The following is a 16702-nucleotide window of genomic DNA, read 5'->3' as shown; positions in this document are numbered from 1 at the left end:
AACCCGACTGGATTGCGGCCCTCGAGGAGGGACTTTGACTCCCCTGCTCTAATATGTGTAGCTCAGTGGCTTCTAAGACAGATTTTTCCACCCACCACCAATCGGGAATAGTTGTTGGGAGTTGTGGCAGGAGACAAATAGGATGAGAAAGGAAATCAGAGCTAGCACTTTGCAGAGGTCTATTTTATCTCTGCATTGTCCTAAGACTAACAATCACCAGCAAGCAGCAACTTAATGCCTCCTCTGCCAGTTTTCGTCTGCAGTCAGAATCACATATTTGTGGCATTCAGAATTCATTATATTAGTATTTATGATTGCTAATATGCCCCAGAAGGAGTTCAATGTGATTTACAATTTAGAAGAGCCTGGCCATATCCAGGGACAACATTATTTCATTAGGCTTCATGACACAGATAACTTAGTTCATATAGGCAAATGATTATAGCATATGTTTTGGAGAGAAGATTGGCTATACGTATCTGGTATTGTAGTCTTGATATTATGGGTTTAGGTATGGGTGTCACTTTCCCAGTTTGTAGGGAGCTTGATCATCTATCGAGATAGGAGAGGTGATTTGTGTCTTGTTTGTGGGGAAGAGTAAGATATTTTCCAAATAGATAGGTTTTTAGGCCTTTACAAAAGTTTTGGTAGGAGAGGGTGTTCCTTAATTGTGCTGGTAAAGGATTCCACCATTTTGCTGCCAGGTATGGGAAGGTTGTAGAGTGAATAGTTTTGTATTTATATTATAACTGAGGGCTCAATGCACTTGTTTGCCCAAGGCCCAACAAAGCTCTAATGTTGACATGAAACTAGCTCCCCAAGAACAAAAATGAAGCTGTGGGATTCCATAGCTACACAAATTCCTGCTAGTGTGGTTTCCTCTTGGAATGGGAAAGAGAATGAATGAGAAAGAGAACAGTGACAGAAAGCAGGTAAGGATAGAAAAATACAGTAAAGGGAAATTGCTTTAATACAACATGCATCTTGTGGAATGCTCTTTCGAGGTAGTCTCCCCAAATTGGTGAATTTCTCCCGTACTATGATAGGAATGATCACCACTCAAACTAGGATATATTCTGTAATACCTCAATCTCTCTAATTTATTATATTGCTCTTAATACTCACACTGTGCCAGAAAGAGCTTCTTACAGGCAACAACATATCAAGGTGTGCTAGGAAGTTCTTTCTAATCAAGATAACAACATCCAACCATTTCTAAATATTTTGTCAAATTTGCTTGCTCTGATTGCATCTCTTGGTACTTGATAATCTTTATCTCTATCATGTACACTCTCTCATAATAGTTTGTTACTGATACTATTAGCAGTTCTGATACTATTAGCAGTTCTGTTCTTCCTTTTTTACCATTATGTCAAGTTTTCAAGCACAGAGCTTTTTATTGGTTAGCATGGGAATACTCAAAGTGACCATGCGTCAACAATCATGTTGTAGGCAATACATCTTTTATTGGGCTAATGCTGTATCTGACATGCTTTTGAAAATTATCCTTTTTTCATCAGGTAGGTGAATAAACAACGCAGATACACTTGATTTAAATACTACAAACTCATCCATGTTTTATGTTAGTACAGCTCAGTAAAAAGGGGGTAAGGTATAAACAGACGAGGCAGTAACAGTTTACAATTCAAAGGTCCTGTATTTGATAATGGGCGACTTGGCCAAATGTTTCAAGCAGGCCTTCCTTAAAGGACTATTTAACTCACTAAACGGCCATAAATTAACTATATAATAATAGGTTAGAGAAGGAGGGAAAGATCGAACTGCTATTTGTGTGTTTAGCAGCAGTATTCATCCGACAAGGCCAGCAGAGGAAGTGAGGGGGAGTACTTTTCAGAGACTTTCCATTGTCGGGGGGATGGGGTGGGGGGGAAGAGGAGAGGCGTTGGCAACCAGAGCAGTCCACTCCCCTTGACTACGCTTCTGCTTGCAGAGCTCATGAATATATTCTTGATATATCTCACCATAGGTTTTTAATAATAAGATCTGGGGATTGTGAAGGCCATTCCAAAACCTTCCTCTTTTCTTTCCTAATGCTTCAGGAGTGATTTGGAAACATTTGAGATGAAATAGTGGTTCCCAAACTTTTTCTGTTCACAGCTCACTTAATGTTTCAAAATTTTTCCACAGCTCCCCAGGTCAAACAATAGTTCTGTAATCTGATAGTTAGCTTGAAACGATTATTAATTTAAAAAATTAAAACTTATAAAGGTTATCACAATAATATTGAATTATTTGAAAAAATTTAACAACGAAGATAAAAAAAATAATCACAAAAAATATTGATAGAACTAGTGAGATGGATGAGCTTGCTGTTCATTACAAATCTTCTCAAACTTCGGAACCATATTTGATACAGCCAATCTCATTTTTTGTTCCTCATTGATTTTCACTCAGTATTTGCTTTTTATCACAGTGAGCGCCAAAAACCCAACCACGCATATATAGGACGTTGCAAACGGAATTAAGATTCTCTGAGCTCTCTACTGCTTAAACAGTGGATATTCATCTCTTACTGAACACCAAAATTCAGTAATATCCATGCTGCTAAATCGTGTCTTGAGAGTATTGTCACAAGACAGCTCAATGAGACTGTCGTTTTCTTCAGAAGTAAAGTCAGCTGGAGGTTTGGCTCTGAAGGGATCCTGAATCCAGGTGAATTTCGTGGGATCATCTTCTTGAAAATATTTTTCAAGCCATTTGATACTTTGTGATAGGCGATCTTCAAAAACTGATTTTATATTGTCAGACAAAACAACTTCATTGGAGATCATGAACTGCTGCAAAAGGGGCAAACAATCTTTACCACCGTCTTCATGCATTTTTCTCCACCATAATTTTAATTTTTTTTTTTTGATAGCTGAAATCTTTTCGATCAATTTGAAAATGTGCATGTTGCCTCCTTGCAACGAGAGAACCAGCGTATTTAACTTTTAAAAAATATCACAAAAGTATGCCAGTTTCATCAAAAACTCTGTCTCTACAAAGTTTTTGGTATACTTGTGTTTTTCTTCTTCAAGAAAAATATAGAGTTCTTGTCGTAATTAAAATATATGGGACAACATATTGCCACAAGGAAGCCAGCGTGAGGGGCAGTAGTATAACAAAGATGTATATTCAGCTCCCAATTTTATTGCTTTTACTGGGCGAGTTTTTATAAAGTTTATCACATCCACCATGTGTTCTAGGACCAAATTCAACGTAGGACTCAAAGACGAGTTGGGCCCATGTGCCTCAGGCCGCGCCCCCAGGTGGGACCTAAGGCTCCAGGGCCTATTCTGATTGGCCCACGCGCCTTAGGCCCCACCAGTAGGCGGAGCTTTAGGATGGATGGGCCAATCCGGCCTCATTCCTTCGTTGGCTGCCTGCCGGACAGGCGGGTTTGGCTCCCGTCTGTCCGGCCAACTACCAAAGGTACGGGGAAGGGGGGTGGGGGGGGGTCGTGGGGGTCGCTAGGGGGATCACGGGTCGGCTGGGGGGGCGGTCGGAGGTTCTTGGGGGGGGCGGTCGTTGGGGGGAGGGGGGTTTGCGTCGAGGGCAGGAGGGCCTAGGATCCCTCCTGTCCGTAATGTAGTGCGGGGTGGGGGTAGGGGGTCGCCGTGGCCAGGAGGGTTTGGGATCCCTCCTGGCCCGATATTGTCGGGGAGTCGGCGGTCCTTCGGGGTGGGGGTGCGAGCGGTGGGGGTGCGAGCGTCCTTCCGGATGATGAATCGGGCGTCAGGCGGGGTGTGAAATATGTAAAAAAAATTTTGTATACCGCGCTCAGGCATATAACGCGCGAAGGGTATGCGCGGTACGTAAAAACGCGTATAACGCGCGCGTTATATCCGCGAAAATACGGTACTTCTCTATGTATTATGCATTGCAGCCATAGCTTTCTTTCGAATAAGTGTTTGTAATCCTACATAACTGCTTGACATTGAATGAGCACCATCTGTACAGACCCCAATACACTTAATAAATTGTTTTCAGTCATAAATATATTTAGGATCTCAAAACAAGTCTTGAGCTTTTGCACTTGCAGTTATTTTACAAAAAAGTTCTTCCACAATGGCATTTCCATCTACAAAACGTACGTAACAAATCAAATGTGCAAGCCAAATTCCATCTCTTTTAGTTTTTCAATCAATTGGCCATTGAGGTCTTCTGACATGTTGAATTCTCCAACTGATAGTATTATTAGATAAAGTACCCCGCAGATTCGCCGATCATAATGTTCACCATATCTATAGCAGCAGGTAGAATCAGTTGTTCCTCAATGGTATGGGCTTTTTTTTACACTTAGCAACTCTATATGCAACCTTGTATGAGGCTAGCAGAGCATTCATTGGTATTGACAAATGCCTAGAAAATGTACCTTGCTGTCCTTTTAATTTTCTTCTAAAGAAGTCGTGAGTTTTATTAATCGAGTGTAAATGATTAGTTTTTAAATGACGATTCAGTTTACTTGGAAGCATACAGTCTGGCGCCAAAATTTTCAAACATACTACACATTGCGGTCTTTCTTCTCTGTTAACATTTGTTGACGTGAAGCCAAAGTCCAAATAACTGTTGTCATATTTATGATATTTTCTCTTTTTTACACATCTGCTACTCGTTTATAGTGCATGCTCTTCATTTTGTGCTGTCGTATGCTTATTAAAATTCAATAAAAATTTGCCCATTTTTAGGGTTCTGAAACAAATTTTAAAAATTATGTTGATCAGAACTTGACACTTACACAAAAATACACATACTCAATGATAAAGTCTGCATGATTTTGGATGACTGAAAACTAATGTGATATTACTTCACTTTTTTATGCTGATTCCAGAACTGTTCTTAATTTTCTTCTATCATGTGCAGTTTTTTCACAATTTTACTTCAAAGATTTATTGCTGTGCCAGTAGATAATGAGTATTGTTGGAGGGAAATTTCTCAATACAGACTTGTAAGCCTTTAGGCAGGCACAACTGTTGCTGACATCAGCCAATCACTGAGCGGTGCGGGACCAAGCAGGAAGCGCAAAGGTTGCGCTCCTGCGTCACGCTGCTCTGCTACCAAAGCCAGCCATCCAGTGGGAGAGAGCACTGGACCACCGCAACTTTAAAAAGGTACCTGGGGTACCGGCTGCATCAGAGGAGAAGCTTCCGCCCACACACACGCGACTGCAGGCAGGCAGGCTTCGCCGGCTTCAGTAAGTTTTTTACAAAAGTGCCGTGAAGATAAGGAGGAAGGAGGGAGATAGATTTGACTGTAGGTTGGGAGGTGACCGCGCGCCTTCCCCCCTTAAGTTTCAATTCTTTACTAAAGCACCGCGAAGGTAAGGGGGAGGGAGGGAGATTCTCGGGACGCTGAAGGGCAGTGATGTGGCGAGAGAGAAGGGTGGATGCGACGGGGATGAGACGGTGAAGGGGACGGGGCATTCAAGGGGATGGTGGTCCGGTGACGGGGACAGATTTTTTCCCTGTGTCATTCTCTAAACTGCAGCACAGAATAGAAGATTACAAATAAGATAATTGTTTTTGGTCTAGTCGTATGTCTAGAAGGGGTAGTTAGGATATAATGGTCTGGTAGAAGGGAGATTACTGATTTGGTCTTTGATGCCATTAGATTTATCAGCTGCTTTTACGTGCCACATCATATACTATATACTGTATATTCAAATATAAATATAAATATTTTTTTGGGCCAAAATTGTATTCCAATTTATATTTCAGCTTTCCTGTGGTGTCCAACATTTTTCCCTTCTCCCCCAGACACTCCCATCCCTTCACCCCTACTCGGTGGTGTTTGACAGTATTTCTTTATTTAATTTGTTTTCTATCCCATTATCTCCAAAGAGCTCAGAACCAGTTACAGATTGACATATATAATACACAGTTAATAAATTACAGTTTGCCATAGTACAGGTTTTTTGATATACGTTTTATCCTAATTGGACAAATACTAGGGATCTAATACCAATATACTTAGTACACAGTTTAAAAGCTGCTATTTCCCATAGTTACAGTGCAAGGTTTTTTTTAATATCCAGTTCCTCCTTTCTCCTCCCCCCAGGTGGTCTAGAAAGTTGAGGCAGGAATAATCTTCACTTGCTCCTGTCAATGCCGCCTTCTTAAGTAAAAATGGCTGCTGTGATTTTGAACAGCAGTCTTGCAAGATTGTCTCAGCAGTCATTTTGAGTTATCTCAGTTTTTATTTGGATGGGATTATAATTAATTGAGTATATACGATATTATTGCAGTTGCTACAGATATAGGGGCCATGGATTTAGTTCTTAGTTGGTTTATTTCCTTTTTGAAAAGTAGAATACTAAAGGGTGAATTGTTAAGGACAATATTCCGCACCTTGGCCTATGAATCAGGGAGTCCTTCAGGGATCCTCCTCATCATCAATTCTTTAGATTATTCTTTTTTTAAATTATTTAGATTTTGAAAGCTTGGGTCATTTTAAGTTTATACTGATAATATTTTGTTGATCTTCCTATGGAAGAATTCTATTATAGAAAAGTATTCACTTATGTCAGATATTTTTGAGAAAATATTGAATTGGATTTGAAGGACCATTCTGAAATTGAATCCAAACATAACCAATGTTCATGGATTGGAAGAAATATAGAATAGAGGTCTGCACAGGAACGGGGATCGTGAGAATCCCGTGGGGGTCCTGCGGGAACCCCCCAACTCACGGGACTCCCACGGGGACCCTCCTCTAGCCAACGGGACTCCCACGGGGGTGGAAGGCTTTGGAAGCAGGGTTCGTCCATATAATATAATGGACACATCAGCCTTAATAAAAGAGGGGGTTTATAAGTTAATTACCTGAACAGAAAACAAAAAAAGGGTTCCACCAAAGAGATTCCACAAGGAAAACAGCAGCGCAAACAAAAGAAACTGTGGAATTGATGATCCTGTCAGAAGTAATTGCTGCTTTTTATGGGGACAGGCGGGGACGGAGATAATTCCTTGCGGGGATGGGTGGGGTCGGAGAAGATCCTGATGGGGACGGGTGGAGACAGAGAGGATCCTGGCGGGGACGGGTGGGGACAGAGAGGATCCTGGCGGGGACAGGATTTCTGCCCCCGCGCAACACTCTAATATAGAATGCCTGTTGATTAACCCATCTTTATCAGGGATTGTTATGACCCTCCTTACATTTTCCTAAGTCATATTAAATTATAAACTAACTATGGAGACTATACAACAGAATTCCATGCCAATTTTTTCTTGCACCATTTACTGAATCTGGACCTTAACAATGCAATTATGGTGACATGTTTGTCTTTACCTTTCACAAGGTTTTCCAGATTGAAGTGAAAAAGAAACAACCAAAAAAGTTCAAGTCTGGGACAGAAGGTTTGGCTATCATTTGCTTTTACAGAAGGTGGGGGCCTTCCTGCCTAGTATAAAAACCAGAATGGAAGCCGTTGGATATCACAGTTCAAACAGTCGCATGGGCCTTCTTATCCAAAATTAACATTGCTCATTTAACAAAAAAAAAAATAAAAAAAATTAAAGAAAGATGTCCAACTAGACAAGGTTGAGAAAAACTTACTTAAAAAAGGCAATCTAGGTGGATTTAGGCAAAAGCTTAAAACTATGGAAATAAAATATTAGATACTAAACTGTATAAGGGTATAGAAGAAAGGAAAGTGACTAGAACCGTGGAAACCTGGAAGCAGAACTATCATGCATAGGCAGAGAAAGGCTTTTGCCTCTTCTAGAAAGCTCTAAGTTAGTCCAATAAAAAAGGTATTTTTTTCTTTTATGTTTTTATTTCTACATATTACCTAGAAAGCTCTCGAAATAATTTGTTCACTCAGTGCTAAGCAGTCACATGAGGCTCTAAAGTGCCCATTTTCAGAGGATTAAGACATTCTATTCAGAACTAGGAGATATCTACATCAGACCTGTGGGCAGCTCCAGCACTCATCAACACACAAAAGCAACTGGTGCCAATGTCCCCTTCCATCTGCTGCTGCTGTGACCCTACCATTGTTTCCTCCAACCCATATAAAGCAACCTTGTGGGTTGTGGAGGTTGTGGTAGGGACATAACACCTGAAGAAAGGAGAAAGTGGAACCATGGTCATCAGGCAGATGAAAGTAGATGAGTGTTGGAGCTATGAGAAATGTTTGCCAGGTGTCAGCAGTTCTCCTCTCATCCCAATATATCATAGAGGTGCCTCCTTAGTGGAGTACACACACTAACTCCACAACTTTCCAGTAAAACCACATATAGATAAAAAGCACTGTTTATGCTTACTGCAGAATCACCAACAATTTTGTCCAAACAAGTCACTGCTCATTTCACTAGCACAAAAGGCATACTGTAGTACACTGAATCGCAAACTGTGCGACGGCACACTATTGTGTCTCTTGGGATTTCAGAGGTGCCACGAGATGCTGGGGAGGAGCAGAGGCGCCGGCTGACTGCCTACAGGTTGTGCCTTCCACAGAGAGAGGCACATCCTGTAGGCAATCAGCTGGTGCCAGTGCCTCTCCTTCTCTCCGTGCATCTTCCCTGCTGGCATTCCCCCCCTACTGGTGGCTCAAGGCCCGTGTGGAGGGCCTTCATGCATGCGCAAACGTCGGCATGATGACATAATGCATGCACGCGAGGTCATTGCGTCAAAGTTTGCGCACTTCTGGATACCTCAAGCCGCGGCCACTACGTTTAGTGTTCTGTGGCTCGAGAAAGTTTGTAAATTACCGCTGTAGTATGTTCTAATATCTTGCCATTCTGATTCTAGAAGCATTGTTATATATTTTGTAATATTATTAAGCAGACATATAACTCACCAAAATAGATGAAACAAACTTATTGACAAAAATGACTTGAATGCAACCAACTGTTAAACTGATCTGGCTGTCAACTACATTCATATCTGTGTAGGCAGTACCCTCTGTAGCACCCACGTACGACGTCATTTGAAAACTGAAGACTTCTTTACCAGTGATGTATACAGCCTAAAAAAAACAACAGTAGTAAATTGAAATATGCTTTCATTCAAAATTCTTTTATGCCTTCTTTTCCTTTCCCCTGACTGCATGGACTATGCAGTAGCCTAAAACCAGTGGTCTATGTCTGCTACAAGTGCATACAGGCCAGGAAAACTGGTTTGCTAATATGAAATGCCCCTCTTTGGAATGTGTAGCTGTACATGCTGGCTCCTCTTTTAACTCTTACTGTATATGAGTGCAGTCATGTTGTTACTTCATGAGTATGTCAGTCAGCATGAACAAGTGAAGTCACTAAGGGCCAGATTCTATAAATGGTGCCTACATTAGGTGCCACTAGGAGTCCTAATTGAAGATGCCTAGTGATGCCTAACTAAAATCTGCAAGCAACTCAAATTGCTTTACACTTACCCCCTCCGTATTCGCAGGGGTTAGGGGCAGAGCCAGCCCGCAAATATTAAAAAACCGCAAATATTTGGGCCAGATCTGCCCCTAGCCCCCGCTTCCCCAGGCTATTTTAAGCCCTGAAAGCTCCCCCTTAAGCCTTACCTGGTGATCTAGCAGGTTTTCAGGCAGGAGCAATCTTCCTACGCTCCTGCCCTGTGCAGATCGCTCACAGGAAATGGCTCGAGAGACTACGGGAGCTCAAGGCAGCCATTTCCTGTGAGCGATCTGCATGAGGCAGGAGCGTGAGATGATCGCTCTTGCCCTGAAAACCCGCTAGACAATCAGGTAATGCTTAAGGGGAGGCTTATAGGGCTTAAAATAGCCTGAAAAATGAAAATGCATTTTTGGGTTTAAAACCACGAATAAGCGAATCTGTAGATACGGAATTCGCAAATACGGAGGGGGGAAGTATAATTATCTTAAATGGTATGATAATTCACCATGCCAATGAAGTTAATTGAATTTTTTTTTTTAACAACTAACCAATTAAGAGTTACGCACCGAAAGAGTAGCGACTAGCAATACCCAAGTCCAGGCTCCCGCCAATACCTACCTGAAAAGCATACGTGGTTAGGTGCGGAAAACAGACGTAGGCTGACTTATGCACTAGTAAATTAGGCCAGGTAATTCTATAAGTAGTACCTAGTGGTTAATTGACAACGGCACATACAATGCAGGTGCGCTTAGGCGCCGCTTATAGAACCTGGCCCTAAAGGTGTAATTCTCTACAGGTAACCTAAAGTTAGCATGCATCATAAGAACATAAGAAGTTGCCTCCACTAGGTCAGACCAGAGGTCCATCGCGCCCAGCGGTCCGCTCCCGCGGCAGCCCATCAGGCCTATGACCTGTGAAGTGGTCCCTGACTATTACTATAACCTACCTCTACTTCTATCTGTACCCCTCAATCCCCTTATCCTTTAGGAACCTATCTAAATCTTCCTTGAACCCCTGTAGCGTGCTCTGGCCTATCACAACCTCCGGAAGCACAACTAAGTGCAAACTGTCTCTTGATAATTATATGCATAATCTAATCTAATGCTTAGTTTTGTATACCGGGTCCTCAATCTGAGAAAGCTCGACTCGGTTGACAGTAGTTAGATAAGATAATAAAAATATGAAACGGTGATTAACTTAAGCTAGTAACAACATAGCAGAAATGGAAGAGAAATTAACTACCAAAGTGTTTGGTAAACAGAATGGTTTTCAAAGACTTACGAAAGGATGAAAGAGAACTAAAACCACCAGACAGTCAGGTTTTCAAGATATCCCTAATGAATATGCATGAGAGAGATTTGCATATAATGGAAGTGACAGGTATGCAAATCTCTCTCATGCATATTCATTAGGGATATCTTGAAAACCTGACTGTCTGGGGGTCCCCCAGGATAGGTTTGGGAACCACTGTTCTAGACAGATGGGTAGTATCCCAATGGCTGTGTGCCATCTGCAGAAGGGAATCCACTCCGGATTTTTCTTGTTGCCTCTGCTGTACTTCACTGGGCTCCTCAGCTCCACCTACAGTTAGTACCCAAGCACCAAGAGCCACCAAAGAAACGTGAAGTAAAGGCACCTATAGCAAAGTTCATCCACAACCATTCTGCTCAAGAAGTATCATCAAAAAATCAACTGCAAACAGCCAACAAAGGCTTCAAAGGAGCTCATAAACCACCCAAGCAGAAAAAGTAATATATATACAGTATTCTTCCAAGCCTCCAAGGGCTGACAGGCATCCAAGAAACAACTTGGAGAAGGATAAACAGACTGACAGTAAGCAGGAAGGACAGGGCGGGAGTCTAGAATGTCTCACCTATGCACTGGAAAACAGCTTACCAAGGTAAATACATAATCTCTTTATCCAGTGCAATAGGTGAGACATTCTAGATAGATGGGATGTACAAAAGCAGTCCCCCAAAAGCTAGGTGCCAGTAGGCTTGCTGCGCCGGCCCATAAGACCAAGGACCCAAAGGCGGAGTCCTGTCTCGCAGCCATATCCACTCTGTAAAACTTGGTAAACATGTGTAGAGAGGACCACATTGCTGCCCTGCAGATCTCCTCAGGTGAGACAGCTCTAGCTTTGACCCATGAAGAAGCCACATTCCTGGTAGAATGCACCTTTACAGAAACAGGAGACCATTTTCCCAAAACAGAGGCTGACAAAATGGCCCTACTGATTCATCTGTAAATTGTGGCCTTGGAATAAAGAGAGCCCAACCGAAGAGAATGAGTCAGCACAAACAGATGTTTAAAATTAAAAAAAAGATGAAATTCACTAGTGACTTCTAGATAGCAAAGAAGTATTCCATGTACATCCAGCTTCTTCAAAATATGATCTTGAGTCTTGGAACCTGCAGACTGAAAAGCAGGCAAACGCCCTTCCTGATTAACATGGAAAGCTGAAATCACCTTCAGCAGGAAGGAAGGTGATATGCAGGGAAATGCGGAGGAACAGTTCCCTACAAGAAGGAACCTGGAGTTCCAAAACCCGAAGCACTGTGGCAATAGCAACCAGAAATATGGTCTTGAGTGTCAGGTCCAAAAGGGAAGCATCCCAAAGGGGCTCAAAGGGAGCCTTAGTAAGGCTAGACAGCACCAGGTTGAGGTCTCAGGAAGGGAACAGCAGTTTAACCAGCAGTCTGATGCGAAGAGCCCCCCTTCAGAAATCTAGCAACATCAGGATGAAACGCCAAAGAGGGACGACGATTAGAGGCTCTGAAACAAGACAGCTCAGCTACATGGATCCGTAGAGAAGCTACACTCTGGACTTTATCAAGTCCAGCTTGAAGAAAGGTGAGAATCACCGAGATCAGTGCCGAATAAAGGTCCACCTTGTCCTGAGCGCACCAATTTTAGAAAGTCCGCACAGGAAAGGCCGCATGGATCAGCTGTGCCAAGCCCTGAAAATAATGCAGACTGCCCCACTGGACTAGCCAAGCATTTGATCATCTGCTTCAACATGGGAGAGGCTAAACCTGGCCCTGCCGCTTCTCCTGGTCATGACATAGTTTCATAGTTTATTTAAAATTTGATTAAACACTTATCATAAATTCTAGGCGAGAATACAATGCTAAAAAAGGGAAATACAGAAATTTGAGACATATACAATTGATTACAAAGATGAAAATAAACTAGACAGATTTGACAAGAGGGAAGAAGGAGGAACTACAATATAGTAGAGAAAAGATAGCATTGATGAAATGAATGAAGGGAGAAGGGTAACGTATTTTGCGCTGCATTAGTTCACTGGAGGAGAGAATCAGAAGATAAAGGAGAGGGGAAAAAGAAGAGGAAGGGATAAATGGCTAACAGCGTTAAAAGAAAAAGAAATTAATGATCAAAAGCATCTTTATACAGGAAACATTTCAATGCACCTTTGAATTTCTTCAAGTTGATTTCAGATCTTATGTGTAACGGCAAAGAGTTCCAAATTGTGGGGGTGGTCACTAAAAATATTGTTGTATGGCGGGTACCAATAATTTTCAGTGAGGGTATGAAAAATAGATGTTGATTTGTTGATCTTAATACTCTGGGTGGATCATGTGGTATAATTAATCGATAAATGCCGGTTCATTGGTTTTGTGAGATTTGAAAATTACCATGGCAAGTTTATATGTTATTCTATGTGGAATGGGTAACCAATGAGTGTTCTTTATATTTCTTGGACCCTGTAATAACCTTGATAGCGGTATTTTGTATGAGCTGTAAATGTCTGATCTCTTTCAACAGAATACCCTTGTATAAAGAGTTACAATAATCGAGTTTGAAATCACAAGGGAATGAATCAGTATATTTAAAGAGGTTGGTTCCAAAATGCTTGCCAAAGACCTTATCATTCTCAATTTGTGGAAACAACTTCTGACAACGGCTCCTATTTGCATGTGGTAGGTAAGTTTAGAGTCAATAATTATGCCTAGGATTTTGACCGATGGGTGAGTTGTCAATATAGATATGCGAGGTTAACTGTAAGCCCTCTTTCCAAGGGAAGAGGAGACAATTCGTTTTATTGATGCTGAGGGGATAGCATGTTTTCTCGTAACCAATTGTTTATTGTATTTAACTTCCTATTTATGTCCTCTATTTCGCACATGACATAAGGATGTTCTAAAAGGTACAAAATTTGCGCAATCCTGGCAAAAATTAATATCAAGAGAGCCCACAGACTCCATCCTGACAAGATTTGAGGAAAAAACTGCAGTTTTGAAGAAGCAGGGAGCTTTAGAAAAAAAAGATTGTTAAAAATTCAAGCTGACCGCTAAGAAATTCAAGCCAAAAACGCAATAATTTTCACCTTAAACAAACTTTAAAAATGGTTATTTTAGGATTTTCCAGGTGGGGGAACACAGAGGGACATGCAGAAACCCTCAAAATTGTGATTTTCAAACTTCTGATTCACCTCACAGGCTGTTACTGCCTTTAGTCACTGTGGCCTATGCTGAAAATGTACTGCAGCCTGCCTCAGTTTTCTCACAGTAGCTGAAACCAGAAATACAAGTTTATAAGTTTCAAATTTACAAGTTTATTTAAAATTTGTTAAATCACCTATACATAGTTTCTAGGCAGTGTACAATTAAAATTAGCAGATAGCTTTACAATGACCAATATATTTAAGAACAGCAAATATGGCAGACCGACAAACTTGTACAATAGGATAAAAGGGAAGAACTACAATATTGGATAGTAAAGAAACAAATCAGGTAAAAACAGAATGTAAGGTAGAAATAATTTCTCTGTTCTGTTAAAAGAAAGGAGATTCTAAGTAAATTAGAACATCGTTCTGATAAGGATGTTTAAATGTTATAAGCATCTTTAAATAAAAATGACTTTAATTTTGATTTGAATCACTACCTCATGCTGGGAATGCCTCTGCAATGCTGATCTTCAGGCTGCCAGTCATACCTAATGCCTGATTGCACCTCTACCCCTGGACGTTCTCAGGGATGGACAGAGGCACAAATGTGCAGCCAGCAACCAGCGAGACACCACCGAGTCTCCAATGGATGCCAAAACAGTCTGCACTCAGACTACATTTGGCAAAATGAGAAAGATGGGGATGGCCCCAAGCTCCTGAAAATCCATTGCAGGCTGGCTGGCAGGTACCACCAGGGATTGGCATGTCAGCTGCAGACTGAAGTCTGTGTAATCTCAATGCAGGCAAAGCTTAATAATCACTCTGAACACAATAAAATCCCGAAAAAAGGGACAAAAAACAATGTGTGGAGAGCAGAACACCACACTCCTTCTGGAATGCGTGCAAAAGGCACAAACTGTAGAGAGAGCTGAGGAGCCCAGTGAAGTACAGCAGAGGGAAAAGTAAAAATCTTTCTGCAGATGGCACGCGGCCACTGGGATACTACCCTTCTGTCTAGAATGTCTTACTTATTGCACTGCAAACTGTGTTGCTATCAATACCTTATGTGACACACATTTTTACTCAAAAATATTCTCTGTTCTATGGCAAATATTTTGGTTTCATTGTGGAAATTCTTTAAATGGAAAAAAAATAAAAATATTACAACAGGGTATACATACCTTCTTGTATAAAGCTGCTTTATCAGAATCTAATATTACAATATTCTTTAATTTTGCATAAACTTCAGTTGCTTTTTTTCTCATAATCACTTGGGAATCAAGACCTTTTTAAAAAAATTAATAAAGAGAATGTCAATAGGTCACTGCTATATCAGACATACTTTTAAAATTTTAAATGTTTTCCCTTACCTTCAATGCTAATTTCAGAAATTCTGCGTCTCTGTTCCCGAATAAAAATGCGTAAACAGGACAAGTCCGCACACACATGAAGATTTATGACATCTTCAAACTTTGATTTTTTGGGTGCTGCAGGGAGTAATAGAATATTAGGCCAACATAAAATGTATGGTATATCTAATGACTAAAAACCCTGTAATCTAAAAAAATTATACATACTAAGTATTAATGATTTTATCCTTGCTAGAACCATGTACAACTGCCATTGCAGAATGCATCTAAAATTTTCCTCCAACCAAAAATTTTCACCTTTGCTTCCAGAATTTTGGTGGCTTGCATAAGTCAAGAGAAAACACTGTGCAAAAGGGACCCTCAAGATTCTTGACACACCCCACCCACACTCTTCTGTTTCCACCACTTCAAGTCATCCATCCTCTTACCCCCTCCCTAATGCAGAATAACCATCACATTCACACACTGTGTGGCTCATAGGGACAATCTAGACTTGGGAATAGACTTGGGAATTTCCTAGAGATCTTTTTACCAAGATGGACATTATGTTATAGACTTTATAGACCTTATGTGGTTTTTTTAATTATTCATATTAATAAAGCAAACTGTTTGGTTGATTTTTACACATCTCATTTGCCTCCTTTTGTTGGTTTGCTTTGCTATATTTTGAGGCAAATTTATTCTTTCCCTTTCCGGTTTGCCTGTTGTCATAGTCTGAGTAACATAGGAACTCCCATGCTGTTCTTGAGAAACAAGAATGACTTCTTGTAAAATCAGGTACTATGGCTCAAACAATTCAAGAGCTAAGGTGAACTAGAAGACTACATGTGTAATCTCTGAAGCGGCTGAATTATGAGTACAGAATACATGAGGCAGAACTGGCAACTTGAGGCTGGGAGTAAACTGGCTGGTGAAACTAGTTGGTTGTTTAAAAAAAAAAAAAAAAAAAAAAAGCTGACCAACAGGAGAGATGTACAAGAGTGAAGACTGCCCTGGATGGGGGGGGAGAGAGATAAGGGAGGAATGACAGAGCATTCCCTGGGGAGGAGCGCATAATTGCGAAGAAAAAAAGAATTAATTTAAACATATCCCATTGTATCTACCATCAAAATATTAGGTGTTCATTTGGACAGGAATTTATCTATGATTAATCAAGTTGATGCTTTGGTTAAAAAAAAAAAGTTTTCATGCTTTGGAAACTCAGAATAATTAGATCATACTTTGATGATAAGTCCTTTAGATTATTAGTTCAGTCCTTTGTTTTAAGTACTCTGGACTATTACAATATTGTTCATCTGGCTGGTAACCAAACATATTTGGCTCAAATTCAACTAATACAGAACACAGCAATCCGTCTGATTTTTATATTGGGGGAAAAAAAAAAAATTCAGACCATAATACGCCCTACTATAGGGAGCACCACTGGCCTATTTAGTAGATCTATTCATTTTCTCTCATCACAGACGTCCCACTCAAATATCTATACTTTTTAATTTTCCATCGCCCAAAGGATGCCGCTATAAAAGATATCACAATTGATTACTGTCATTTCAAGCAGCTATTTGGGATGCAGACTTTCA

At 40.7% G+C, this 16702-nt stretch overlaps 1 protein-coding gene across 3 annotated transcripts in view; it reads right to left on the bottom strand.

Moving 5' to 3' along the window:
- Positions 1–16702, bottom strand: part of VPS13A (vacuolar protein sorting 13 homolog A) — a 489236-nt gene that overhangs the window by 290035 nt on the left and 182499 nt on the right. For all 3 annotated transcript variants that reach the window (XM_033927056.1, XM_033927035.1, XM_033927045.1), the window contains 3 exons: positions 15123–15239; positions 14934–15037; positions 8801–8968 (listed from right to left, as the gene is read on the bottom strand). In XM_033927056.1, coding sequence (XP_033782947.1) covers positions 8801–8968; positions 14934–15037; positions 15123–15239 — 389 coding nt within the window. The remainder of the gene's footprint in view (positions 1–8800; positions 8969–14933; positions 15038–15122; positions 15240–16702) is intronic.

Source organism: Geotrypetes seraphini, chromosome 1 (genome assembly GCF_902459505.1).
Source record: "Geotrypetes seraphini chromosome 1, aGeoSer1.1, whole genome shotgun sequence".
In the NCBI taxonomy this organism is placed as follows: domain Eukaryota; kingdom Metazoa; phylum Chordata; class Amphibia; order Gymnophiona; family Dermophiidae; genus Geotrypetes; species Geotrypetes seraphini.
The sequence above is the reverse complement of the archived record's forward strand: the minus strand, read 5'-3'. Positions and strand labels throughout refer to the sequence as shown.